Here is a 27,976-nt window from a genome sequence, read left to right on the forward strand (position 1 = left end):
GTACCCGAAGGACAACCAAAAGGGTTGCAAGGAGTTCGATGAGTCTGGGATTTCCTTCAAATCCAAGCCTGGTGCTCTTCCCACCATCGTTTTGCTCGATCGTGGAAGTAAGATTCTCTTGCTTGAACTTATTTGATGTCTGAGCTTCAGCTGATTTTCAAAGAGAATTACTTTTTTGAAGTTATGTTTTCAGTTTTGAAGCTCTTTTTTAAATTATTTAGTATATTTTGCAAGATTTTGTAGCTAGGGTTTTGCTTTGTGGCAGAAGCTTTTTGATGCTTTGCATGTAGTTGAGCTGAAGTTGGTTGTTTACACTGACTTGCAGTTTTGTTTGTGATGAATTTGGATTAAATCATCGGATGCTAGATATTATCTTTGAATGGATTGATAGCTGAAGTATTGAAGTATTCCGTGGTTTGTATTCTTAATGTTTTGTCCATTTGTTCCTTGCAGGTTGCTTTTTTGCTTTGAAGGTCTGGAATGCCCAGAAGGCTGGAGCTTCTGCTGTTCTTGTTGCGGATGATATTGATGAAAACTTGATAACTATGGACACACCTGAGGAGGATGGATCATCTGCAAAATACATAGAGAACATAACAATACCATCAGCTCTCATTGAAAAAAGTTTTGGTATAAAATTAAAGGATGCCATAAGTGGTGGTGATATGGTCAATGTAAATCTTGATTGGAGAGAGGCTGTTCCCCACCCAGATGACCGCGTGGAGTATGAGTTGTGGACCAACAGCAATGATGAGTGTGGAGTTAAATGTGATATGCTGATGGAATTTGTGAAGGATTTTAAGGGTGCTGCACAGATACTTGAAAAAGGTGGTTATACTCAGTTTACACCCCATTATATAACTTGGTACTGTCCTCAGGCGTTCACATTAAGCAAACAGTGCAAGTCTCAGTGCATCAATCACGGAAGATATTGTGCTCCAGATCCTGAGCAGGACTTCAGCACTGGTTATGACGGGAAAGATGTGGTTATTGAAAACTTAAGGCAGCTTTGCGTTTTTAAGGTGGCAAATGAAACTAAAAAGCCTTGGGTGTGGTGGGACTATGTCACTGATTTTCAAATTAGATGTCCGATGAAGGAGAAAAAATACAATAAGGAGTGTGCTGATGCTGTCATTAAGTCACTTGGTCAGTGAATTGTTATTGCCTATGCTTTTATCCTGGCAGTTCATAGTAAAGTTTCCTAATATGATTATTCAATATCTGCAGGTCTTGATCTCAAAAGGATTGAAAAGTGCATGGGAGATCCTGATGCTGATTCTGACAATCCTGTTTTGAAGGAAGAGCAAGATGCACAGGTACAATTTTAATCAACTTATAGTACCACTTCGTTCATTTTATCAGATGGTTATATGGATATTTAACAAACTAGTTTTATAGGTTGGGAAGGGTTCCAGAGGTGATGTCACCATATTGCCTACTCTTGTTGTCAATAATCGACAGTATCGAGGTTTGTACTGTATGTTTCTCATGGTTATATTTTGGATTGCAACTTCTTAGGTTATATAATTTTTTATCTCTGCTAAAATGTTATCCAGGAAAACTGGAAAAAGGGGCTGTCATGAAAGCTATCTGCTCTGGGTTTGAAGAAACTACTGAACCAGCCGTCTGTTTGAGCAGTGGTAATGTTTACTTTCTGTGTTGCTGGAGGAATATATCTTGCATGCTTTTCAATACTGGATCCGGTTCTTTTTGAGTGACAAACTTTTGGTTGGCAGATGTGGAGACAAATGAGTGTTTGGATAACAACGGTGGTTGTTGGCGGGATAAAGCAGCTAATATCACTGCATGCAAGGTATTTTATATTTGAGTGAAAATATAAATATCTAATAGCATGTAATTCAGGTTCCAGTTTTCTATATTCCAAATTTACATATATGATTTTTTTTTAATCAGGATACATTTCGTGGCCGAGTATGTGAATGCCCCCTTGTGGATGGCGTGCAGTTCAAAGGAGATGGTTATACAACCTGTGAAGGTTGAAATGCTTCGTAGAAAACTTTTATTTTTGCATAAATTCTATATGGACTTCACTTTTTGGGGACAAAAGAAAAGGACAGTCGAAGATGTTTACTCTACTTTTTGCTTAGTTCTTGCTTTGTTGTGATGATCTTTTAGATTTATAGCATCTGTATTTTTTTTAAACTTGCTTTTCACTTTCATTTAACAAGTTTTTTCCTGGTTTTACAGCCAGTGGACCTGGGCGGTGCAAGATAAATAACGGGGGTTGTTGGCATGATGCCCGTAATGGACATGCATTTTCTGCTTGTTTGGTTAGTAGCTACCTTGTTACCCTCTAGCTCAGCTTATTCTATCTTCAAAAGATCCTTAACGGGAGTTGAATTATGACATATCTTGTCACTGCTTCATGAACAGGATGATGGACATGTTAAATGCCAGTGTCCTGCAGGGTTTAAGGGTGATGGTGTCAAAAACTGTGATGGTGAGACATGATTATATTCTTTATCTTATTAGGTGTACTACAATTTGTATCATGCTTGATAGCCGATGCACAATAACTTTCCTCCACTTCTATAAATGTTTTGTGATTGCTTAACTGGTACATATTTCCAAAACGTTGGACAAACTCCTTGCTCCCTCTTCTGTTTGATTCTCCTTATGTTATACATTTTTAATTGACCTAGATAAACTTATTGCTGGTCCAGTATGTGAAATGCTGACTAAGGCGTGTAATGTATATACCATTATTTAATTTCATCCATCATTGAAGTAGTTATGCAGTCTTCTTAATCATTTGGCTTAACATTATGAACTCGAGTATACATGGGAATGCTCTCATAATAACTGGAAAAGAAAGATGTATATCTAAACTTTTACACCATCATCTGTTCCGTTCTTGCAGACATAGATGAATGCGGAGAGAAGAAAGCTTGTCAGTGCCCTGAATGTACCTGCAAGAATACCTGGGGTAGCTATGACTGCAGTTGCAGTGGAGATCTTCTGTATATCAGGGACCATGATGCCTGCATAAGTGAGTTACATGCACTTTGTCATTCTCCTCGCATATCGGTATAACTTTCGAATATGCTCGTCTTTTTTGTTTAATTCGCTGCTGGGTTTTCTGTAGGTAAAACTGCAAGTCAGGGAGGGAAATCTGCTTGGGCTGCATTTTGGGTCATTTTACTTGGCTTGGTTCTAGCTGCTGCTGGCGCATACCTAGTGTACAAATATAGAATAAGGGTAAGCTTTATCTGGCAATTCCATCATGGTTATTTTCAGCTTCTATCAAGAAGCATGTGATGACTCCTCTTTAACCAATCTCTTGTTTTGCAGTCATACATGGATTCTGAAATCAGAGCCATCATGGCACAGTACATGCCCCTGGACAGCCAAGGGGAAGTTGTAAACCATGTCAACGATGAAAGAGCATGAAATGAAAAGAAAACACAGAACTTATGAGCCTCCCTAGTCTCTTGGGACATGATGATGATGCATGAAAGCTTGGTTGAGGTGTTGATGATTCGGCGCATTGAATTTAATAATAGAATGTATCATATTTGACACAATAAAAACACCTTGGGAATTACATAGTTGTCCTGGTTTTTTTTATTTGGGATGCACCAAGTTGTGTACTTTAAAAGGATGATTTTAGTAGCAATTTAGTAGGGTGGACTTAAGTTATCTCACTAGATTTTAGGACGTGTCTATGCGACTTTTGTTCCACACTTTGTTATTGTATCTTATCGCGCTTTTACTACGAAATCTACGTACATTGCCAACAATGTTGTTGCCCTCACCCGACTTCTGATCACTTCTTAGATGGTGATGCCTATGCTTATGAATAGGTTGATTGCTTCTTTAAAAGCAACCATGGAGCATGGTTCCATTGGCGACTAGGTTTTGTAGCTTTCTTCAATTTTATTTATTCCCTCTCTTATCTATTTTGTCTTTCCTAATCTATTAACTTATACAATCATGTGTTATTTCCAGACTTATTTTAAAATTAACGACTCACAAGCCATTAGGGGGAAAAAAGGTAAAAAGTTATATGATGCTCTATTTTAATTAGGGCCGGTAATGGGTAGGGTAAGGTAGGGTTTTTCTACCCGCGGGTTGAAAATTCTATTAAAACTCTATCCTACTCTATCCGCGGGGTGAGAATTTCTCAACTCTAATCCTATCCATATTATAAAGTTCTAAATCCTACTATATCTTATCCACAGAAATATCAAATTTTATACATATTAATAGCATAAAAAATAACAAACTAATGTTCTAAATTACTAAATTAACTAACGAGTTTAGTGGTTGTTCACTTATTGTAAGTCATTACATAAGAGAACTTGTGGGTTCAACTTTCACTTTCTTCCCTATTACCTAATTTTTATAAAATGTGTTATATTTTGAGGTGCGGGTAGGGTTGGATAGGATACACCCTAAACCCGTATCCTACCATACCCGGCATATCCGGTCCGTACCCTACCCTACCCGTAATGGGTCGGGTAGCCTACCCTACCCGAACGGGTTGGATCGGGTTAGGTACCTGCAGGTAGGGTATGAATTGCCAGCCCTAATCTTAATCTAAAGACGATTTAAACGTATGGTTGAACACTTCATTAAGTGTCGTACTTTTTGTTTGCTCATGTATAGGAAGACATTACGACCTAGATACTAAATCTGAAGAGATATATTATACTAGTTATTATTTATCACCTCTCTCTTAGAATGCATTTGTAAAAGAGATTGAAATCAAATTAAGTTTTTGTATTATATTTAGTATAAAATGCATAGAACTTAGTTATATTTTAGTATTTATTTGATTCAAGATAAATATAGATATAAAATAAGAATATTTATCAAAATATTTTTAGTTATTAAAAAAATAAATTTTCGATTCCAATCTTAAAACAAACAATATTAATATCAATTTAATTAATTTTGAAAAGCTTAATTAAGTTATTTTCATAATTTAGTCTCAGCAAAAAAAAAAAAGAACAATTAGATTATATAAGATGCACAGAGCAGTGGTAGAGAAGTTAATTTCCTTACAGAAAAAGTTCTTATGGAGTAAGGAGGATAGCAATCAGGGATTACCATTGGTGAGGTGGGATATTGTCCAAATCCCAAAAAAATTAGGAGGTCTAGGAGTAGGTAATGTAATCATTTAGAATATAGCTTTCTTGTTCAAGTGGTGGTGGAGATTTTTAAAGGAAGATTATCCATTATAAAAAAAATTGTGTGCTCTTGTAATAATTTGAATTCAAATATTGTTCTCTCTTGTCAGCCCGTGCCAAAAAAAAGAGGCTCATGGAAGGATATATGCCAGTTACAGATAAAAGAACAACAGGTAAGAGACAATATGATTAGAGGATTATCTTTAGAGGTAGGAGATGGTAAAAGAATTCACTTTTGGGGAGATAATTGGCTACCATGTGGTATATTGAAGTTAGTCTTTCCAAAGCTTTTTTCGGTTTCAAACCAAAGCGGATTGGTAATAGGAGATTGTGGGTTTTGGGATGGGTTATAGTAGATATGAAATTTTCAATGGAAAAGACAATGATTCCAATGGGAGTTGGAATTAGTTATGGGGTCCTTCAGTCAGTCATATTAACACATGGAAGAGAGAACCGACTAGTGTAAAAATTTGATAAATTAGGAGTTTATTCTACTATCTCCTTTGTGCAAGTTTTGCAGGTTGAACTATTACCGGAGGATATTAAAAGTTATAATTTTACTAGTTCTATTTGAAAGGGATTGATCCCACCATGAATTGAGTTATTCACCTAGTTTGTATTAGTGGACAGAGTCAATACTAAGCAGAGATTAAGTAAATTTAATGTCATTGATCAAAATTATAGTATTTGTGTTTTATGTAAACAGGATACTGAGAATGATTACCACTTGTTTATTGATTGTGATTTTACTTGACAGGTGTGGTGTATTTGATTGTGTGCCTATGATAAACCATGGTGTATTTCATGTTCAATTAAGCAACATTTTGATAATTGGATATGTGCACTTGTAAGAAAAGAAGAACTTAACAGGTGGTTGATTGAGTTTTTTCTCTATTATTTGGAGCACTTAACTTAAAAAGAATGATAGAATCTTCAGGAATCAAGAAATAGATGTTGCGAAAACAGTCAACAAGTCGATTAGGAGTTATAAAAAGTTGAGTAATAATTAATCTTTTGAGTTATTGATGATATTGTCGAAGATAATTAAGAATTGGTTTATTTATCTGTCTAATATTTTTATATTGATGCTTGACTTTGATGTGTTGAGCTTTTTGTTTTAAAAAAAAAACTTTAAAAAGCTTAAATTGGTAATGAAGTGCTAATTGAAATCTTTACTATTTTAAAGTTTCTCTTTTTTATATAAAAAAGGTGAAATATAATCTTTCACAGATAAATATTAGGTGTTGTTTATGGTGACTTTATTAATTTGGTGACTTATGGTGGCTAAAGTCCAGCAACAAATTTAAATTTGACATGTGGAATGTTTGAAATTATGAGAAGAAGAATTTGACTAGATGTAATGATCGTAAATGCATTAACGAAGCAAGGTAAAAAATTTGAATCAATAAACAACTACTAATTAACCTTTTGAGGAGCTTAGTAATTTATTATGAAATTTCAAAAACAAAAAATACAAAAATTGGATAAACTCAAAAAATTGAAAAATCTTCGATCTCAATTTCCAACAGTTTGGAAAAATTAGAATTTCGTCTGTAATTAGTGGGTAAAAATTGGAAGGCACTCGTCGCTTGCCTCGCTTGCAGTTTTTGGCAGCCAGTTATTCTCCAAGTTCGCTTCCGAGAGTAGTAGGGGAGGTCCTCGTCGGTGTTAAAGGTGAAAGGGTTAGGTGGAGTCTCCGTTGGCGTTGATGGTGAGAGGTGCAGCCGAGGTTCTCGTCGGCTGTGAAAGGGTGTGATCTTGAGAGAGGCATGGGAGATCTTCTCGGCGTTGAAGGTGTGCGAAGTCAACAACCCATTCATCGTTATTAACTGTCTTCAACCACATACAAAGCCACTTTCTTCCTTTTCATCATAAATTATCAACCCATTATCCACCTCATCAACTTCCAGACGAGATCATACCTATTAGTATTAAGCATACATCAATCCGCACATAAACAACCGATTATTGCATTTTTTCCAATGACAACAACTTCACTATACCCCATCTTGGCATCGATCAGCGACTAAACAACCGATTATTGCATTTTTTCCAATGACAACAACTTTACTATACCTCATCTTGGCACCGATCAGCGACTACTTCAATCCTTCAAAATCATTGAAACTGATTGACATTTTTAAGTTCTAACATTTAGAGATCACTCTATTTACAATATTATCTATATAGTAATAAAAAAAATATTACCGTACTTAATATCTAAACTATAAATTAACTAGGATAAGATAAAATACATTTGTTATATTTTTATTGGAGGTGCATTTCATAATCATCGCTAGCCACCATAAGTACCACCACCAGAGACTTGGCCTAAATATTATTATGTTACTTCAAATTTCATATTTTTAATGCATTGAAAAAAAATTTAGTATATACTTGATATGTGTTTTTAAAGCACAGTTTGCTTAAATTCAAAAATTTAAATTTTTTTCTCTTTTAGAAAAAAATCAAGAGTAAATGTTATACAAAAAGTAAATTACAGTATATAGTAGTATTATGAATTTATGATGCTTACGGTATAAGGAATAATTGAAGTTTTATCACTTATGATATGACGGTAAATTACATGTTATTGATGAAATTTGAATAACGAAGCAGCGTGCGTAGCAAGGTACTTGTGGAATGGTGAGACTTGATACCATCGTTGACAACAAAAGTCAACCTCCGTCAACCCCCAAGCTTCCATGAAACCCACTCTGCTCTCTCACTCACTCTCATTCCCAAACCCAAACGATGAAGCAGCTTCACCTGCCTTCCGTCCAAACAATGATCTCCGCCGCAGCCTCCGCCGCAGCCACAACCATGCTGCTCCGCTCCCTGGCCCGCGACTACGTCCCCCGCGAGCTCCACCACTGGATTCACTTGAAGCTCTCGAAGCTGCTGTCGTCGCTCTTCTTCTCCTCTCAACTCACCCTCGTCATCGAAGAGTACCATGGCCTCTCCCACAACCACCTCTTCAACGCCGCGCAGCTCTACCTCACTCCTCACACCTCTCCCAACTCCACTCGCTTCCGCGTCACCATGCCGAAAAAGGCCACCTCCATCTCCGTCTTCATGGACCGCAACGACGAGATCGTTGACCTCTTCAACGGCGTCAAATTCACGTGGAAACTCGTCGCCAAACACATCCCTTCCACCTACATTCGAACCCCTGGCTCCAACCGCCACGACTACCCAACGCTCAAATCCGAGATCCGTTACTACGAGCTGCGGTTCCACGCTAGGCACAAGGACATGGTGTTCACGCAATACCTACCTCACGTGATGGAGAAGGCCAAGGAGGCGCGGCAAAAGCAGAAGCCACTGAAGCTGTTCACGCTGAGTGACCAGCGCGTGATCGGCATTCGCGGCAGCGCGTGGCAGTCTGTGAATCTGGATCATCCGGCGACATTCGATTCTCTGGCGATGGATGAAGACGCCAAGAACGCAATCATGGAGGATTTGGAGAGGTTCGTGGCGAGGAAAGATTTATATAGGAAGGTTGGGAAGGCGTGGAAGCGCGGTTACTTGCTGTATGGTCCACCAGGCACTGGCAAATCGAGCTTGATCGCCGCCATGGCTAATTACCTGAGATTTGATGTCTATGATCTGGAGCTGACTGATGTTAGGAGCAATTCCTTCCTCAGGAAGTTACTGATTTCCACTGCCAATAGATCCATTCTCGTTGTTGAAGACATTGATTGTTCTCTTGAGCTTCACAATAGGCTCACCAAGACTCCGAAACCCCAAGGCCCTGCTCACGAATTTCACAATCAACAACCTCAGGTACAATCAGCAGAAAGACTAACTAATCATATCACATGTGTATACGATCTAAATTCGGGTTGATAAATTCTTTGGGCACATCGGAATTTATTGTTTTTGGCCATCCCTTAGCCATCGACTCAATTCCTTTAGTTTAGTTTTTTTAGTCTAGTAATCGAACAACATATTTTATCCCATAATTTTAAACATTAATAGCTAACTGATGACCAAAAACAATAAATTCTGATGGCCCTCTAACATTCCTCATTTGGGTATTGTGGTTCCATGATGCAGGTGACTTTATCAGGGTTCTTGAATTTCATAGATGGGTTGTGGTCCAGCTGTGGGGACGAGAGGATCATATTATTTACCACGAATCGGAAGGACAAAATAGACCCTGCCCTTCTGCGTCCTGGCCGTATGGATGTCCACATTCACATGTCTTACTGCACCCCCTCTGGATTCAAGATGCTGGCATCCAATTACCTTGGGGAGGGGGTCGCCGCACATCCACTTTTTCCACAAACTCTGGACCTTATGCAGACATCTAAAGTCACTCCTGCAGAGGTGGGAGAGCTCTTGCTCAAGAATGAGGACTCTGAGTCTGCACTGCAAAGTGTCATCCAACTCTTGTTGGACAAGAACAGGGGAGAAAATGATGAATGCAAGGCTGTACAAGGGGAATGCAGCCAAACTTTTGAAACTCAAGGATGACAACAAAAGCTTGGATTAGCTGAAAACAAATAGTATATAACTATATATTGTTCTGTTATTACATTGGAATTCATGTGGTTAACCAATACAATATCCAAGTTTGAGATTAAGCCAGAAAGCAAGCAATTTTCATACATCAAACGAAGGAAAAGAATAAGCAAGAGAAGTAGGGTATCATGGATTCATGCTATATTAGTTCTCTCATAAGTTTTTGAAGCCATTTTGGCTGATCACCATGTACTGAAACTTTCTTAGAATAATGAAAAAAAAGGGAACATTACAAATGTCATTTTTTATTGCTATGCTATATATCTGCTATTATTGTTTTGTTTCGGTGTGGTAATATTGAAGTCTAGTCCAATGTTCATTCCATTGTAAGCAATTGGAGCGTACATCCAGAGATCATCAGAGCTCAAGAGCTGTCCAATTGAAAACAAAATATGGGGAAAAAAGTTGAGTCAATCTCTGTTTTTTCGTAAAAATTATGAAAATAGAACACATTTTTGCACCGAGATAAAGTTTGTATTTATGCAGAATCAGGAGCAAGGATCCTGGAGCTATCACCTTAATTTGGAGCTGTAAAAATTTCACATATTGGACAGCCTCCTCGAGCATTGTGCTGATATCCACCTGCAATTTCATAAGGAAACAAACTTGAGAATTTTGGCATCTAAACTCAACCAATTTGTTTTATTTTGTTTTGACAATAGTTGGATTGCCACCAAGAAAGCTACCTTGGTTCCATTAGGCACTAAGTTTTGTAAGATTCTCAACCTTTCATTTATTCTTTCTCTTCTTCTCTGCACAATGTAATTTAGTTTAGAATATCTTCAAAAAATAATTAGGGAGGATATTTTGAGAAAGATGCACTTGGCATAGGGCATACTCTTGCATAGATGCTCTGTGGATCAGTAGCAGAACCTCTACTAGATCTAGATTTGCCATTTAACTGAAGACCTTTAGAATATTTCAGGCTCAAGCTCGAAGACTCTCCTTCATTTAGCTCATGACACGTATCCAAGTCATCTTCTGAGCAGGAACAGCTCAAGTTTTCCCCCTGACCAGGACATCTATCTTCTTCTTTAATGTTGCTAATGGAAGCAGATTTTGGTTTCTTTGTAGTCTTAACATTTTTCTTGTTCTTTAGTATCTACAGAATAAAAATATCATATCATGATGAGAAGTTGAGAACACCACCAAATCAAACAAGTTATGAGGTTAAAGACTTAAAGCAGTAATATGCAATGTTATGAAGCATAAGGCATGCTTTGTGTTTTCTACCTCATTTGAACTCCGAGATCTTTTTCTTGGCTTCTCCAGCTTGCTGGTTATATTCTCTTGGGCTGGTTCAGAAACAGGTTGACTTGGTACATTCTTATCAGCAATAACATCTACACCTAACTCTTTATCAGTATATGTGCTTAATGAGGGATCCACCAAGTTGGTTAATGGATCATTCAAGTTGTCACTATCTATAATTGGAAACATATTGTTAGAAGCATCTGCAGCATAAAATGAACTGCTATTGATGTCTGCATGACCATACCATAATGCAGATGGAATTCCTGCATTCAAATTTGCATGTAGCTGTTGTGTGTGTGAGCAGTTGCTAAGAAATTGGTTCATGAAATCAGCTTCCTCAGCTGTGTATGATCCACTAAGGGAACTCCATTCTGCATAAATTTCCTCACCAGGCTCCATTTTCTTTCTTTGGGAAGCTTACTAATATGATATAATATGAGTTAGAAGCTGAAGTTTGTTCAATGCTTTAATGGGATCAATGCTTCTGCCTATTTATATAACCAAGAAGTCGAAATAATATGCCTCTTTGCTCTTGGGTTGACTTAAACTATATAAAAAGTTATAGTTTATACTTGCTAATAATTGGTCTCTGACAAAGTCCTACTATCACTTGATTTTTTAAAATAAATTAAAGAATTAAAAGTACTTTTACTTGAATTTTAAGGTTTATTTCTTCTGCATCTTTATCTCCATAATTATCATCACTTCATATTTGTTACCATTTTATCTCCTTAATTATCATCACCTCATCTTTGTTACATACATAGTTTCTAGGATTCAATCTTACTTTTAGGGGAATATACTATGTAATCTATAGTAATTTTTCAATAATTCAAAATATACTCTATATCTGATTTGTACCTATTTACAGATACTAGTACATATTCTACGAATTAGGCCTGAAAGTTGGACAGAAATGACAGAGAGAGAAGAGAAGAACAATATATATTAGTATTAAAGTATTTGTGAAGGAGGTTTAGGAGTTTTAGGAGATAGAAAAAAGAGAAATACACCTGTTAATTGTGAGAACAAACGTGGGGGTGGCATTCAATATTTCATATTGTAAGACAAGGTCGGCTTAATGAGAATTGAGATCGTGCCATTTATTAATACAGACATCATTATCTTCTAACTGGATTTTTGTCTCTTCCATATAGCTGTTAAACACTCACTCTCACACACACATTCCCTCCAGATTTCAAGTTAGGTTTCTGTTTGGATTTTGAGGACACTGAGTGAAAGTCCTCAGTTTTTGAGATTAGCCCATCATTTTAATTTTAATGTTAATGCTGAGTTGTTTAAGACTTAAGAGTCCAATAATCCAGATATATTAACAAAACTAATCAGTTGTTCTTTATACTATGTGACATTGGAATATATGGACCACGTAACATTATATTCTTTGATAAGACTTCTTGGATGTTGTACATGTATACGTGTCGTGTGTGCATGTTTTCTAAGTTAAAGGTTAACATTGATTATAGAGAGATTCTTCCTTCTGTTAGATAAGGATTCCCCTTGCTCCTCGCAAAGAAGATAATGTTTTGTATGCAGTATGTACTATCAAGTCATATTGTAATTCGTTAAATATGTTCTAAAACTATACAAATATTCATGTCACTACTTGAGATTAATGCATCTTGGCATTCATTCGTGCTAAAATTCTGACAGGGGAAAAGTTTATAATTGTCATGAAGGGAGACAGACATTAACCTAAGAATTTTTCAAGCTTTGTACAAAATACACTCTGAAACCTAGAAATTGTTGTCATGTGTTTTTCTACGTCTCGTATTAGTTGTCTAAGATTTGATTAGATTTTATACATGGTGCTAAGTTGTCTTATGAAGATATTATAAAATTTACATACCCCCACCCTTATTTATAATTATCTGCATCATGGTGAGTTGAGAAAAAATTATACCAGCAAATTGTCTAGATTCTTATTTATTTTTGATGTATTATTAGTATAAAATAATTTTACATGTACGTTTAAGTGCGTAAAATCATGTAAAAAATAATATCTCTACATTGTTTGCGTGAATGGTTATCTAAATAAATAGTTGTGAATCAATGACTGTATACTATTAATATATCAAAATTAAATTCTTAAATAAACCACATAATTTATCTTATCACTTCCAAATATAAGTTTTACTTTCAGTCTGACTCAGCAATGTAGCATGTGCCTACATTATTCCCATCATTTACAACCAGTTAATCAACTCAAATTGTATATTCATATAACCAGTGTGTGACTTTGATAATAAGCAAATTAAATTAAAAAATCCAAGACTGAAGTATTAGCAAAATTATCCAGTGTTGTAAATGTTCTCACACAAGGAACAGTGAAATTAAATGAATCAAATTTTTGTCTCATTGCTCAATGTAGAAAAGGGCTTTCCCATTTAGTTGGAGGAGTAATAGAGAGGTCTAGTCCAATATTAATTCCATTGTAAGCGATTGGAGCATACATCCATAAATCATCAGAGCTTAGAAGCTGTTACATTATCATTCAAATCAAAATATTAAAAAATATAAAATAAAATACAATACAAAAAAGAACATGTTGTCAACTTGGCTTGTTACCTTAATTTGGAGTTGTAAGAACTTCACATAATGGACAGCTTCCTCAAGCATGGTGCTGATATCCACCTTAGTTCCATTGGGGACAAGTGTTTGTAGTATTCTCAACCTTTCATTTATCCTTTCTCTTCTTTTCTACACAATGCAAGCAAGAGTACTTCAAGACATGATGATGCAATGTGGATTTATCACTTATCAACATGAATGATTATATGATGAACTTACTCTTGCATATAGGCTCTGTGGATCTGTGGCAGCACCACTGCTACTTCTTCTATTTTTGGGAGCTGCAGGGCCTTTATCCTCTTCACTGTTGCTTGTGTAAGAAGAAGGAAGTGGATTCTCCTTCCTTGATTTAACATTCCTCATGTTTCTTGGGACCTAAGTAATGTCATCATCAAGAACATAGTTATGTACAACTCAATGTTATGAGGGAATAATTTGGAAACAATGGGAAAAACTACCAATAGATTTTTAACTCTGAATTGTTCACATACCTCAGATGAACTCCTAAGCCTTTTGGTTGGGTTCTCCAAGTCCTCTGCAGGTTCAAAAACCATTCTTTCACACTCTATCTTAGCATCATCATCAATGATTCCACTTATCTGCGCCCTCGAGTTATCATTACTCTGTGGACTAAACTTGGCACCTTCTAAACAATTATCGGTGGACATGGAGTCGAAATTTGTTGTGGTATCATAGGAATAGATATTCCCATTCTCAGTACTGGAGCTACTCCCTTGGGAGAAGCATAGATAGTTAGCATTTTCAATATGTGAAGGAGGCAAATAGGAATTGCCATTGATGCCTTTGAAGCTCACTTTTGTGGATTCATGGCAAGGCCAAAATGCAGAAGATGGTGGCATGGCAACACTAGAATAATGCTTCTCTGAGACAGAATAGTTACCAGCAAGAAGCTGAGTCATGAATTCAGCTTCCTCAGCTGTGTATAGTCCACTAAGAGAACCCCATTCTTCAGAAATCAACTGAGCTGGTTCCATTCTTCTTCTCTTAAGTGTGATAGTAAGAGTGTATATTTGTTTCAATGATAGATCAAGTGTGAGACTAACTAATATATTTATATGTTACAACCTAAGATAATGCCAAAAAGGGATTGGAGTTATATATGGAAAAAGATCCCTTTCATAATTGCCAAGAATTAGGTAAGGACAAAGTGCAATAATATACTACTAATAGTTTTGAACACACTTTAACTGTTTATTTATTATTAAGGTCTTAAAATGTGAGACTTGGTTCATTAGATGACAAACAAGGAGAATGAAACAATTGACAAGTGCAATTGGCCTCATATGATTATGGTATGAATTAACATCTATGTAGTATGAGAAAAACAAATAATTGTATCACTATTTTAAGAAAAAAGAAAAAGAAAGAGGGGCATGGATTGAGGTTTAGGCGTGGTATCATAGTATATATGTCAAACATTATTCTAAAAATAGTAAAATACCAATCTGACAGAGACTGTGTTGTGTGACAACTGGATTCAAGTGCCCTATGAAGCAGTTTAAAAACCTATGGAAGCTCCTTCAACTCCAGATTCTGTTTTGTTCAGATTCTGTTTGTTGAGTTATTTTGTATTGGTTTGTCGTGACGTCTAAATAACTAACTACCATGTTGTAATATATTAAGATGTTTAAAAATTATGTTTGTAAAAAAGAAAAAGAACATTAGTGATCAATATATCTATAGTTCTATACTAACAAAAAAATAACAAAAATTCCTCTGAAGAAATCAGATTCATCCAAAAAATAAGGGGAAGAGACCAAATTAGCAAGTGTGAAAGGCATCCCAAAAGAATTGCAAAAAAAACAGCTGGAACTCAACGGGTACGTTTACTAATCTTAGATTTTTATGATATAATTAATTGCAGTGCTACTACTGTAGTTACAATCATTGTCAATTAATACCATTACATATTCTCATATATTAATTTCAACTTTCAAGTGATCTTTCCACTACTCACATTAATTAAAGACGTTTATTCTTTTTAAATAATTTCATCAACTTTAGTCTGATTGAAGGTTTCAAATGATGCTACTACTTTTACAGAATGCAGGTATAATTGTCGGATGAAGTAACTTACTGTCAAATAAATTACCAACTTGATGCCATTTTTATAAAGATCAAATTAATGTCAACTAGTATATATAAAAACTTTATCAAATACTCTTCTAAACCAGATTTCAGCCCACTAATCTGTTTGAAGAGTTTAAGCTATTTGTTTTGTTAAAATGTTAGGTAGGGAAGTTTAAATCTCATTTGGCGAAAAGATTATTGTCTAATAAATGTTTAAATTGTACTCAAGTTATCTATTACATTAAGCTTATAAAGTATTTGACACGCTATTAATCTTATTATCAATGCTTTGTTGGTTTAATATAATTGAGTGAATAAAAAAGTTGAGAGTGCAATCAGAAATATTATTAATATATTAAGCGGCTTAAGACACATTAATGAATTTTCATTTTAAGGTCAACTACTACGCGTATTATTGATTTATTGTAGAAGATAAATCTATAACCAAATTAAATATTTTACATGAATCAAAAGCCCAGTTTGGCAAAGCGTGTGGAAACTTTTTTTTTGGTTAATACTGGAACGTGCTGTCCACTGTTAATTAGCCTTTGGAATTCCGATCAAATAATCAATAATCTCCAACTTAAATAGTGATGCATCCTATTTAATAAATGTATAGTTTGCATTTGTGTTGAGATGAGAATGAAAATAATCGAATATCGCTTGTGTTTATAAATATCAACAATTTTTAGTGGACATAATCTTATTTCAGTTAATTTGATCATGAACAAGTGTTGTGTGTACAAGTAAAAGGAATAATCTTATAGATTACTGCATCTGTTTATAAGTACGGAACATTAAAATAAAAACACAAAAATACTAATAAAACACATAATTTATTTTTTATTTTTTTAATTATTTTTGTTAATTTTTTATAATTATATTTTTATTATTATATTATTTTCCCAAATTTTTTGAATGAAAAAAAAGGAAAATAAATTAGACTTTTATAATTTATTTTAGTTTATCACTAAACAAAATATAAAAAATACTAATTTATATGTATCTGTCATTTGTATCTTGTTCTCAAGTATTTTGTCTTGTCCAGTTTTTAAAACCAAACATGGTCTTCTTTTACTAGACTTGGCGTGGCTGGTTGATGTAAGATAACAAGCAACGAAAATCCTCTTCTAACTAAAGGCCATGGAAGTCAATGAATTATATTTATTATAATAATATTGTCTGTTTAGAAGATTGACTTTTGATTTGTCAACCATTTAACTATAAACTATCGAACGCTTTCAATATTCATGTATTATAATCCCAGAAAGTCAAAAAGAAAAACAATTCCTCCTCGAACATCCTTTTTTTAATTTTGACTTCTAAGAATGTAAACTAATAAAAGTATCATAATTTGAGCAGCCATTCAGCCAGCTTTTGCTGAGAACACTATTGATTTCTTTGCCCATTGAGGGGAAAAAAATGAAGACGTAATAAAGCAGATAGTGAACTACAATGATCATATAAATGTAATTGACCTCATCTTGTTATTCACCTTGTTTGCTTTATTTGGTTATATTATATTGAAGGCATCCCTCATGTTTGACTCAGCAGTTCACAGTTTTGTGTTATTTTATAAAGTAATTGCCTGTTTTCAATTATGATTTAATAGTGGTGACTGGTGATGATCCAAGTAAACCTGGTGTACTGAAGTGTCTCATACTCTCATTCAAACATTATTTTCCTTTCTCATCAAATATATAAAATAAAATAAAATAGATAAAAAAATTACATGCACTTGTTTTTATTTAACATTAATAGTTAAGAATCATTAAATGTCAATTTAGTAAAACATGTCAAATTATTTAATAATTCTCAACTATCAACATGAAGACAACTATATATAAATTTTCACTAATAATGAAATGAAATTCAACCCAAACATGAAACTGCTTTCTCTCTCTCATTTTGTTTTGGACCGGACTGGGCGGGCCAGGATGCAGCCCGACCCGGACCCACAGAAAACACACCTGAAGCAGATAGACCCGGGACAGACTCGACCTAGCACTGAAACTGAAATGAGTCTCCACTCTGCAGGAGCAAGAAGTATCATTTATATAAAGATGGTATTACTGCATAACATCTATGGGACTGTTTTATGAAACAACAAAGACTGGCTAATAATGTGCGACTTATATATCAAATGGTTGAGACAAGTTGGTCTTCAAGATTCAAGGATCCCACATAATTACAACTTAAACCAATTCAGATAACAACATTCAATCCTGAATGTGCAATTCCATTCCAAATGGACACCAAAACTGAGGGCAAAGGGCAAAGATGGCTGACAAGGGTATTTGATACATCACTTCATCGGCATTCGAATGAAAATTATCAATGAGCTAGCTACTTGTATGTTCACCAAAAACAGCCACTGGTCCAAAAAAAGAAGCCAAACAGCAAGCAGCAGAAGCACCAGAAAAATCAGCAACACAGAAAATGGGAGCCACTGAACATCTAGCAAGATTCAGAGCATTCCCATCTCAAATTTGTTCATCAGGAAGAAGCTGCTCTTCCCCTGGACCCCTTTGCACTAGTCTGTAATACAATATGCCCATGGTTGTCATGCATGCCCTGCAGGTAGATCACAATAATTTCATCTGTCAAAGACTGAATCAACATATAACTGGAGTGCATACATATGAATGATGATGGTGTAATTTCAGCATCCTAGCTTTTCTTTTCTCGGAGGAATTATTTGGTGAAAGCATTAACTTATATTATCTTGGCACCCAGATATATACTGCTTGCTACAATTTCCCCCATTGCCCAAATATTATTTGAGTAGGAATTACTCTGACAATATAAAAATTTTGGATCCCAGATTTTTCATTTTTCACCTCTTCTGTGCTTCTTAATTTGGATAATAATAATAATAATAATAATAATAATAATCAGGAATAGTGGAAAGAGCTATACATAATTGCAATCAGGAGAAGAATTTTTCTTGGGTCCATCATTGATGATCGTCGATGCTTTGTACGGCCTTCTGATGTCTCAGTTCCATTTGATGCATCTTTTCTTGGTGGTGCAGTCACTGGTAGAGTAGGTAAAGCGCTAGACCAGAATGGAAGCAATGCTCGAAGAAATTTATGACGGAATGGGCCTACATTTTCAAACATGAACATTTGAATAAAAAAATTTGAACTTGACAAATCTCTGCACATAAGTGCAGAGGAAGCATACAAGAATAGAGGAAGACATGTTGAATCAGAAGGTAATATTTTCCAATAATAAAACACAAATTTAAAATATTGAAATTTTAAACACAAGACTATATCACCTCTTTTTGTATACTTTTTACGATTCCCGTCTTCATCATCAGCATAATATGAGATTTCAGAATTCTGTCGTTCAGCATGGATTGAGCCCTTCCTTGTGGTAGCTCCAGGCTGAATTATTTGCAATAAGAACAAAGTTAAGCATAATACTGAATGCAAACACAAATATGTTTGACGAAGCATTTTACTTTTAGCTGTGAATGAGAGTAAATGTCCTTACAACAGGACTTGAGACATTCATGAGTCTGAGTTTCCATGACTTTCCCTATTAATCAATGGATCTGAAGCAAAAGCAGGTGGAGGACTCCCTGACAATGAAACTGGATGATTTCCAAAGATATTCTTTTCCAAACCAGTCTGCACAAAAACAGGTGAAAACAAATGAAAAAAATTGTGATTGTTTCAACAAGTCCTCACACTATGATATTTCATATTCCTCAGCTAAGCATGAAACCTGACACGGACCGATAACAAGTATCAACATGAACATGGTGTTGTTTTAAAGTGTCGATAAGATACATCAGTACATCACAAATCACATCCCAAACCCACATTGTAAGACAATTGTCTCTTATTGTGACGAAAAGTTAGTGCATATTATAGCAAACAAGTAATGCCACCAAAAATTAAACATGCAATAAATCACCTGCAGTATAGCTTCCTTCAACTTGGAATGAAGACGTGATCCAGAATCTCTCACACTTTTGGGAGGCCATATCTGCATAAGTTATTTCACCAAAGTGAGACATCATAAAGAAAGGGTAAATTTGGCAATACAATTGCCTGATGTTCTGCAAGGAGAAGGCAAACCATATTGCCGTTCTCTTTGATTAAGCAACTACATTCATGATAAAATCTTTGAAACAGGGGATTTAACACCCAAGTGGCCAAGTCCAAGTCATGTAGTGTGGGAAGAGTGACCCCATGCAATAAACTCATGCATATGTGGCAGCAGGGGCCAGGAAGCATGGAAATCTAGGAAGGGCTCCAATGGAAGAAAGAGAAAAGGACTTACAAAGAGTGCTATGTACATGAAAAACCATTAGTTTGTTTTAACAAATATAATCTCCCCTTCTGAGTTTCTACCTACCGTTAATAATTATGAAAAAGAACAAAGCAACAGAAGATAGAGGGGAAAACAAAGAAAAAGAGCACAAAACATGTTGCTTGGTTTTCTACTCCTTGTTTGTACAGAATGCTTTAGTAACCAGAACACCATGAATCCATTCCTTGTTAAGTAAAACCAGACAACTAAATGAACTAATGCACTGAATAACTAAATCTTACCGAAGTGGAACATGAAGGACATACATATCCCGCTGGAGCAGTATGTGGAGGAAAACTCTTCAGATGAGAGACCAAGCAATTTGTGTGAAGAACATCTATGTACAAATTTTAATTCATAACATGGATGTCAGTGCCTGTGAACAGTAATTATTTCAAACTTCAAAGGCACACATAGGCAAAACTACATACGCAAGCAACCCAGTCGAGTAGTTTGAGATCCAGCCCCCTCTTCTAAAACAATTTGGCACTGGCAGCATTTAGGGGGCCAATCATACTCCCCATCTATAACCCATTCTGAATAAGTTTGGACCTGTGAGAGACAAAAATAAATAAATAAATAGGTACACAAAGCTTAACCCCAAAAACTTCATAGCTTGGTACATCAATATTTGAAGAACTTAAAAACCCTATCATTTGTCAAGGGAAATAATGAAAACAAAAGAAATGAAAATTAAATGTTGTACAAATATAGTACCAAAATGATATGTGCCACAATTTTCTTTCCATTTTTTATTTATTTTGCGCAAAATAATCGCTAAGAGTTAATGTTACAAAAGGATCCCCAGAAAAATCCAGTCAAAACCAGAATTAAAATAGTTGTCATCAAACATGAAGCCAGGGCAATATCAATTAAATTAAATGGAGAAATATCATATTGAAAATGGACACCGTTACTTAGACTACGTTAACAAAGAAGAGATAGAAATTTACCACGCAGATTTGGTGCTCCGGGAAGCAGATACATTCTCCGCAGACAGGAACTTTGTGCACGAAGCAATATAACTTAGTAGCCTAAAACACCATAAAAAATTATCAGTTGTGATTCCACGCAACCAAATGGGAAATCAAAATCATGGCTCAGCCCAAAGCTAATCAAGAACAAAATTCACATGCAATAACACTAATCACTTCCCATCAGTTCTATCTTCTATGCTCTAACACACACGGAAACACAGCTCAATCACCCGTTTCCGTCAAGCATTTTCATAAAAACACCGAAATCAAACAACGATTGAAATTCACAGATCGCACACACGCACATAGTTGATATGAATTTACGACACCAATCCGATCTAGCATTCTCAGCCAACAAATCAAGCACGAATGGGGAAACCAAATTCAGGGTTTCGAAATGAATAAAAAGAAGATACGAACTGCAAAGAGAAAAGAGGGGAAACCTTGCGACATTTGCAGACCACCATTGCATTGACTGGTACAATCCAATTGAATCTGATAATATGGTAACGGAAATCTTTCTTCAGAATAATCCGATTGCAGGAACGAAGACGAAGACCATATATGATTAATAATTCATAGTTCGGAGAGTGAGTTGCTCAAAGTTATTCATATTCACAGAGATTGTTATTTGTGTTCATGATTCATGAATAATAGCCTCTCTCTTCAGCTCACTCCGCACAAAACCCACCTCTTCTACGTTTTGTCTCTCAGATCCGTTTTCATTTTTGTTTTACTTTTTAATAATTGATTAGTTAACTCCATAAATGTATTTATGTTTTTTAAAGAAAAAAAAATAATATAACGGGCCTTGTTATAAAAATGGGCCGTTATATTAGCATGGGCCCAATGAACCAGATTGTGGGCTAAATTGTTTACATTTGGGCCTAAGATAAGGATCTGTCTTCTTCTAATTTGAAATTTGAAAAAACTCATCATCCTTCATTTGTGAGTCTTCTTCATTGCTTGGTGTATTGTTCTCTCAAAAATCAAAATTAAAAGTCAAAACAATTTCAATTCAAACGAGATTCCCTCTCTGTGTATTCTGCCAGAACCCTAACTAACCATGGCAACTGCAGTTACGCCGGCGTCGCTCGGCCGAGAGCTGTCGGATCCTCCGTCCGACGGAATCTCCAACCTCCGCTTCTCCAACCACAGCGATCTCCTCCTCGTCTCCTCTTGGGATAAGGTACGCTCCTCTTCTCTCTCTTCTTCACTTTGCTTCTCATTTCCGTCTCTGACATATTCAATTAATCGAATCTTCAGAGCGTGCGCTTGTACGATGCCAGCGCCAATGTGCTCAAGGCTGAGTTCATGCACGGCGGCCCCGTTCTCGATTGCTGCTTTCACGATGACTCTTCCGGCTTCAGCGCTGCCGGCGACAACACCGTCAGGCGCCTCCTCTTCGCCTCTAACAAGGACGACATCCTCGGAAAGCAGTCAAATTAGGAACTATATCCTAGTTACTCTCCAGTAGCTTATTGGCAATTAAGTTGTTAATCACATGATTAAATACACTAAGCTGGTTGTAGTACGTGTTTGCTTTATCTTTCAGATCTAATGCTTAGTGCTGACAAATCGAAAATGAACCATGTGTGCTTTCTAGCTTAATTGATGCTGTTATTTATGTTCTTTCAGTAGTCAAGTTCATTCTTCAGTTGAATGCATGTTCAGTTTATGTTTTTATTGTAGCTGAAGACCACATTTACTTGTATGCTCTACAAAACGTAAACTAAACTATGCGATCAGACCCTCTGATATCTTCCCCTGGCATTGCTGGTTAATATTCTTTCGAATAAGTAACGTTGGTGTGTTTCTTATACAGAAAGTATTCTGACTCTAAAGGGAGGAACAACATTGATGAAATTTAAATCAAAAAGAAAATCCTTTGTGTTATCATTGCTCTTTAATGCTCCTCAACATGAATGATAATTTTATAATCATGATATAGATGCTCACCATTTGGTAGAGCTGTCATACTTGTATCTGAAATTTTCGACATGTTTTCGTTCATTTTAATCATTGTGTTTCATTCTTTTCTTTTCTTTTCCTTTTTCACAATAGGGCAATTGATCACTGGTAGTTGGGATAAAACCCTGAAGTGCTGGGACCCTAGGGGTGCAAGTGGACAGGAGCGCACTCTGGTTGGGACATATCCACAACCTGAGCGCGTTTACTCCCTATCTCTTGTTGGACATCGGCTAGTTGTAGCAACGGCTGGAAGGCATGTCAATATTTATGATTTGAGGAACATGTCTCAACCCGAGCAACGGAGAGAATCTTCATTGAAATATCAAACTAGATGTGTGCGCTGCTACCCTAATGGAACAGGTAAACTTGAGCATTCATAGACGTGCACTCATCAAAATTTTTGTATGCATTTCTTGGCTAATGGTAGCTCTATGTTTGCTTATGATTTTGTGCTTTAAGTTGTTTACAAATACTACAAAATAGAAATCACTTGAAGGAAGAACATGTAATAAACATGCTCAGATTATTTGATTATGTATGATTGTATATTCCAATTTCAGGAATGACACATTTGATTGCTTTGTTAAAATCAATTGTATTGCTACTTTTTTGTAGGATATGCACTTAGTTCTGTGGAAGGACGGGTTGCAATGGAATTCTTTGACCTCTCCGATGCTAGCCAAGCAAAAAAGTAAATATTTCTTTGTATATCTGTATGTTTTCCCTTTCAAATGCCAGTGTGATACAGTGATAGGAATATTCATGTTCATGATGGTCGTTTGACCATATAAGAAATAGCAATTACTACCGGCTAATGACTTATGACCTTTATTCAGATATGCCTTTAAGTGCCACCGAAAATCAGAAGCTGGAAGGGACATCGTCTATCCTGTAAATGCTATTGCATTCCATCCCGTGTATGTTTTTAAGAATTCTCAGTCATCAGGATTTTATTACCACCTTAATTTATTCGACGCTGTGAGGATGTTGAATTGCTTACGTAATTGTGCATGATAGGATTACCAACTTGTAGTCTGAGTTATAGTGATTAACAAAATGCTCTATAAAAAAAAATCTTGCTGTAGATATGGTACGTTTGCCACAGGAGGCTGTGATGGTTATGTTAATGTTTGGGATGGAAACAACAAGAAGAGGCTATACCAGGTTTTAATTTCTTTTCTCTTCTGAATAGTTTGAACTACCAGATTTCTTTCCCCTTCTCGTCCACTGAATCCTATTACTAAATCGCTGCTTTCGCTTCCAGTACTCAAAGTATCCAACAAGCATTGCTGCACTTTCATTTAGCAGAGATGGGCGGCTCCTGGCTGTTGCATCAAGTTATACATACGAAGAGGGGCTTAAACCGTAAGCACTCTCGCTCGCATAACTGCTGGTTCTAGTCTATGTATTTTTTTGGGAACACTCGTCTCCTGCCTTTTTCTTCTAGGGGACTGAACTGAAGTTCTTCCTTGGTCCTGAATATTATGATAGTTTTTAACTACATTTTAATTTGCAGCCATGATAAAGATGCCATATACATCCGCGGTGTAAACGAGATTGAGGTCAAGCCAAAACCCAAGGTCCTTCCTCCAGCTTGATCGCAGATGATGACCCAGATTGCAAGTAGATTTGATATGCTTGTCAACTAATGTGTGCATATATGTTCACGTCTCTCTCGTGGACACCTAGAACAAAGCTATATATAAGCTCATTTTGTTTAGTAGTTTTATTTCTAAGTACGATCTGTTGTTGGAAATGTTCTCTTTTCTACTATTGTTTGTCCAGATTACCTTCTTTTGTTAAGGTAGTTATGTTGTAAAGTAATTTGACTTGAAACTGACAACCAGTTATTACCAATGTTATGCCTCCCATTTTCAACTCAGCATTAAGATCGTTATACACCCTTAACTGTGCAGTTAGTCAACAACTATTATGATCCAGGGGTAAGATGTCATGGGCGATGCTGTTAAGAATTAAGATGTAACGTAAACGCGACTAGACTTGAGAAAACAGAAAGTTTCCCACCGTTGAACTTGAATGGGATGTAAAGATAACAATAGCGAGTAGAATGACGCCATAAAAGTCTACCACATTAGTAATGGTTCCATATTTACAATATAAGAAAACACTAATATTTAAACATTTATTCGTTCCCTTCATCCAATGAAATTTTCGAAACCAACAATAGATAATTTAGTAATTCAGCAACGTAAGTAACACATCACCCAAGAGACGAGATCCAGACGTTATAATCTGTCTGGGGCAAAATTTTTTAGTTGGCCTTCATATAATATAATACCAAGATAGCTGCTTGACCTTCATACAATGAGTACAACAAAACCCACAAACACCCTTTAAAGGCGTTGCTTGCTTTCTTGTGGTAGCAGGGAAGAAGTGCCTTATGCTTTGTGCCATTTACCCAAGTCCCGAAGGAGACACTTGAGGGTTAGCACCACCTTGTCTTCTCATAGCTCGTGATTGAGCAAGCATTTCATCATAATTCTGATCCAAGAAGTGATAGTAAGTATAGCATCCATGGTATTTTAGGAGGGAATATATATATTGCAATGAAATATTACCCGTTTGTCAAAAGCAATGTCCTGCGAATCGATTATTTTGTCAGCAAGACCGTACTCAATAGCTTCCTCTGCCCGAAAATATTTAGGCCTCTGGACATCTTTAGCAATTTCTTCCTTAGATTTCCCTGTTCCTTTAGCCAACAGCTCGATGTAAGACTCACTATTTGCCTCCAGTTCTTTTGCCTGTATTTTTCCAATATAATTGTTAAATTGAATAGCTATAACAAAGAGATAAACAAACAAACAAACAAACAGTGAAGAGGACAAACAGATTTATTACCTTAATCCACATATCTATAACAGCACCACTGGATCTGTTGACTTTTGGTAGATGCAATTTTGCTGCAATAGGAAACATTTTAGAATCCACGGTAGTATAAAATATCATACAACACTATATTCCACATAATCCATTTAAAATGTATGGTCTGTTTCTGCAATATTTTCTTATTGAAATCTTTCTACTCCACTTCATAAATAGCAACTGACAGGAGAAATATACCTAAGCATAGAACTTTTATATTCAAAATAACAACTCCAGCAAGGAAGTTTTTCCTTAAAAAATCGGACAAATGGAGAACCAGTATCAGCCAGCAAAGAAGGAATTATATCAACTTCTTAACAAGCATGTTAGCAGCCGTTTTTCCTTAAAAAAATCGGACAAATGGAGAACCAAAATGGATGATTATGAGGTTTTAGAAGGGAACTATAATTCACTATTCCTATCTCCAAATATACTCATGAAACAAATAAAGGATAAAGGCTTTAGAAGGAAGATTCGTAGAACATGTCTGAAGCCTCTACAAAGGCACAATGATGGGGATTCAATCAAGCAAAAGTTTTTGAAAAAAATTAACAGAGATGAAGGTCATACTAGAGGAATTTGGCTGTACAGCGCGATAACCCTTTGCTCCAAGCGACAGAAGCATTGCTGCCTGACCATATGCCATGCCACAATTCACAGTATAGACATCTGATTTGACATACTTCAGGCAGGGAAAAAAAGGATCAATTAAAGCACGGGTAGCAGTGATGAATCGAAAGAATACACCAAATCACAGCCTGTGTAGTATAGAAGTGGTGACAGAAACTTACAGACATCATATCAGCTATAGAATATGCCTCAGTTTCAGATCCCACAGTCTCATTCTTCTCATTCTAAAAATAAAAAGGGAAAGGAAAAACAATAATATAAATCAACACCTCACATAGGGGAACATTTTATAACACTGATTACAAAGCTTACCTGAGTCCCAGATGAATTGATATACAAGTATATAGGTTTAGCCGGATTATCATAATCCAGCCACATAAACTGAGCAATAAGAAGTTCTGTGACAGCTGGTACAATCTGCTCAAACGCATAGAAAAAGATCAGCATGACCACAATAAATGATTGAAGGTATACAACTATAATAAAGCTAGTGATACAAGAAATCTATACATAGAAGCTAGTGAAACCAGAAATATGCAATCATCAAGAGCAGGCGAGATTAAAGTGAAAACATGACGATGCTTACCGGCATACCCAGATAGCATATCCGAGCATCCAAGAGCAACGACGGCAAATCCGGTGGAGCAGTTCTAGGCCTTCCGGTTCCTCTACCTCCTCCTCGGTACATACTGACACTCATGCTGTATTTTGAAGGGCCCTTATCACCGAAGTCAGATAGACTCCACATCCCACCATGATCCAAATAATTTCTGGCAGATGAGATGCTTTCCTGTCATAACAGTTAAAATTGAAAGTACTTCTCAAAAGGCAAAACCACATTCCCAATCAATAATTTGATTATCAAGTCAATGGATATATAGAGGGCAATAAAATGTGTGAACCTCTGTAACTCTTTCAGCCTGCTGGCGGATAGGATTATCTTCAGTCATGAACATATCCATTTGTGAAGGACTGAGGCCATATAGAGATTGAGGTGCATTCTTGTAGTTATCCATCACTACACATCATAATCAAGCACGAAATTGTAATGTTCTTCGGCTAGTTCATACTCAAATTCGCAAATAGTAAAGAAAAATCGAAGAGCACAAATTAGCAATAAACCTAATAAATGGGGAAAAGAGGTGAAAAGAACTCACATCCGTCCTTGAGATTTTCCTGGCGGAACTGCTTGGGGATGTGGTCGAAAGAAGAGGACTTGGCAGAAGGAGACTTGAAGGTGCAGCCACGTGGCAGTCTGGGCCTGGCGGGAGAAGGAAGGAGCTTGGTTCCATGAAGAAAGGGGCGCAGAGAAGTAGCTGCGGAATCGTCAATGAAGGAGGAGGGTGCAGAGAGTGGTAATAACAGAGAGGATGCCATTGGGGGCATAATCTGAAGCACAGACGAAAAGGAATTTGGGGTTTGCTTCCAACGGCGGAGAAGAAGATAGCTCTGCCTACCAGATGCTATGCTACTGCTTCATCCACTTCTCCTTCACTTCGATCCAAATCCAATTGTTCCCGGGTCGGGTATAATACTTTCTTAACACTTTTTTTTTTTACTGAAAAAAAAGTTTAA

At 36.2% G+C, this 27,976-nt stretch overlaps 7 protein-coding genes across 7 annotated transcripts; 3 read left to right on the forward strand and 4 right to left on the reverse strand.

Annotated features, from left to right (window-relative positions):
• On the forward strand, nt 1-3,761 carry LOC107467333 (vacuolar-sorting receptor 1; the record flags this gene model as incomplete). The annotated part of the gene is given in 12 exon segments (XM_016086387.2): nt 1-107; nt 454-1,146; nt 1,228-1,316; nt 1,399-1,468; nt 1,557-1,640; nt 1,737-1,813; nt 1,915-1,996; nt 2,209-2,291; nt 2,395-2,461; nt 2,882-3,010; nt 3,107-3,219; nt 3,313-3,761. Coding segments are annotated over 12 exon segments (1,693 nt in total), but the record flags the coding sequence as incomplete, so codon positions are not given.
• Nucleotides 3,762-7,740: 3,979 nt separating this feature from the next.
• LOC107467334 (AAA-ATPase At3g50940-like) lies at nt 7,741-9,921 on the forward strand. Its single transcript, XM_016086389.3, has 2 exons — nt 7,741-8,939; nt 9,213-9,921. The coding sequence occupies exons 1-2, from the start codon at nt 7,908-7,910 to the stop codon at nt 9,630-9,632; spliced, it is 1,452 nt and encodes a 483-aa protein (XP_015941875.1). The 5' UTR covers nt 7,741-7,907; the 3' UTR covers nt 9,633-9,921.
• LOC107467335 (transcription factor bHLH84) lies at nt 9,902-11,356 on the reverse strand. The gene is made up of 5 exons (XM_016086390.3): nt 10,914-11,356; nt 10,519-10,782; nt 10,367-10,432; nt 10,197-10,262; nt 9,902-10,051 (listed from the first exon to the last, which is right to left on the reverse strand). The coding sequence occupies exons 1-5, from the start codon at nt 11,331-11,333 to the stop codon at nt 9,932-9,934; spliced, it is 936 nt and encodes a 311-aa protein (XP_015941876.1). The 5' UTR covers nt 11,334-11,356; the 3' UTR covers nt 9,902-9,931.
• Nucleotides 11,357-13,314: 1,958 nt separating this feature from the next.
• On the reverse strand, nt 13,315-14,519 carry LOC107467178 (transcription factor bHLH84-like). The gene is made up of 4 exons (XM_016086218.3): nt 14,015-14,519; nt 13,743-13,898; nt 13,521-13,652; nt 13,315-13,431 (listed from the first exon to the last, which is right to left on the reverse strand). Exons 1-4 carry the CDS (start codon nt 14,516-14,518, stop codon nt 13,315-13,317), a joined length of 909 nt encoding a protein of 302 aa, XP_015941704.1. The 5' UTR covers nt 14,519.
• Nucleotides 14,520-17,442: 2,923 nt separating this feature from the next.
• Nucleotides 17,443-21,644, reverse strand: LOC107467482 (uncharacterized). Its single transcript, XM_016086594.3, is given in 8 exon segments — nt 17,443-18,188; nt 18,534-18,720; nt 18,898-19,252; nt 19,542-19,613; nt 20,183-20,277; nt 20,372-20,492; nt 20,894-20,974; nt 21,361-21,644. Coding segments are annotated over 8 exon segments (1,026 nt in total). The 5' UTR covers nt 21,385-21,644; the 3' UTR covers nt 17,443-18,097.
• A 227-nt stretch (nt 21,645-21,871) lies between these two features.
• Nucleotides 21,872-24,777, forward strand: LOC107467179 (mitotic checkpoint protein BUB3.1). Its single transcript, XM_052254402.1, has 8 exons — nt 21,872-22,106; nt 22,184-22,356; nt 22,869-23,248; nt 23,504-23,579; nt 23,725-23,805; nt 23,974-24,052; nt 24,153-24,253; nt 24,405-24,777. Exons 1-8 carry the CDS (start codon nt 21,984-21,986, stop codon nt 24,484-24,486), a joined length of 1,095 nt encoding a protein of 364 aa, XP_052110362.1. The 5' UTR covers nt 21,872-21,983; the 3' UTR covers nt 24,487-24,777.
• Nucleotides 24,778-24,957: 180 nt separating this feature from the next.
• LOC107467456 (ATP-dependent Clp protease proteolytic subunit-related protein 1, chloroplastic) lies at nt 24,958-27,911 on the reverse strand. The gene is made up of 9 exons (XM_016086557.3): nt 27,559-27,911; nt 27,304-27,419; nt 26,988-27,191; nt 26,714-26,818; nt 26,563-26,625; nt 26,342-26,453; nt 25,748-25,809; nt 25,468-25,650; nt 24,958-25,390 (listed from the first exon to the last, which is right to left on the reverse strand). The coding sequence occupies exons 1-9, from the start codon at nt 27,785-27,787 to the stop codon at nt 25,304-25,306; spliced, it is 1,161 nt and encodes a 386-aa protein (XP_015942043.1). The 5' UTR covers nt 27,788-27,911; the 3' UTR covers nt 24,958-25,303.
• Between the last annotated feature and the right edge of the window lie 65 nt (nt 27,912-27,976).

The sequence above is a fragment of the Arachis duranensis genome, chromosome 9, assembly GCF_000817695.3.
Source record: "Arachis duranensis cultivar V14167 chromosome 9, aradu.V14167.gnm2.J7QH, whole genome shotgun sequence".
NCBI lineage: Eukaryota > Viridiplantae > Streptophyta > Magnoliopsida > Fabales > Fabaceae > Arachis > Arachis duranensis.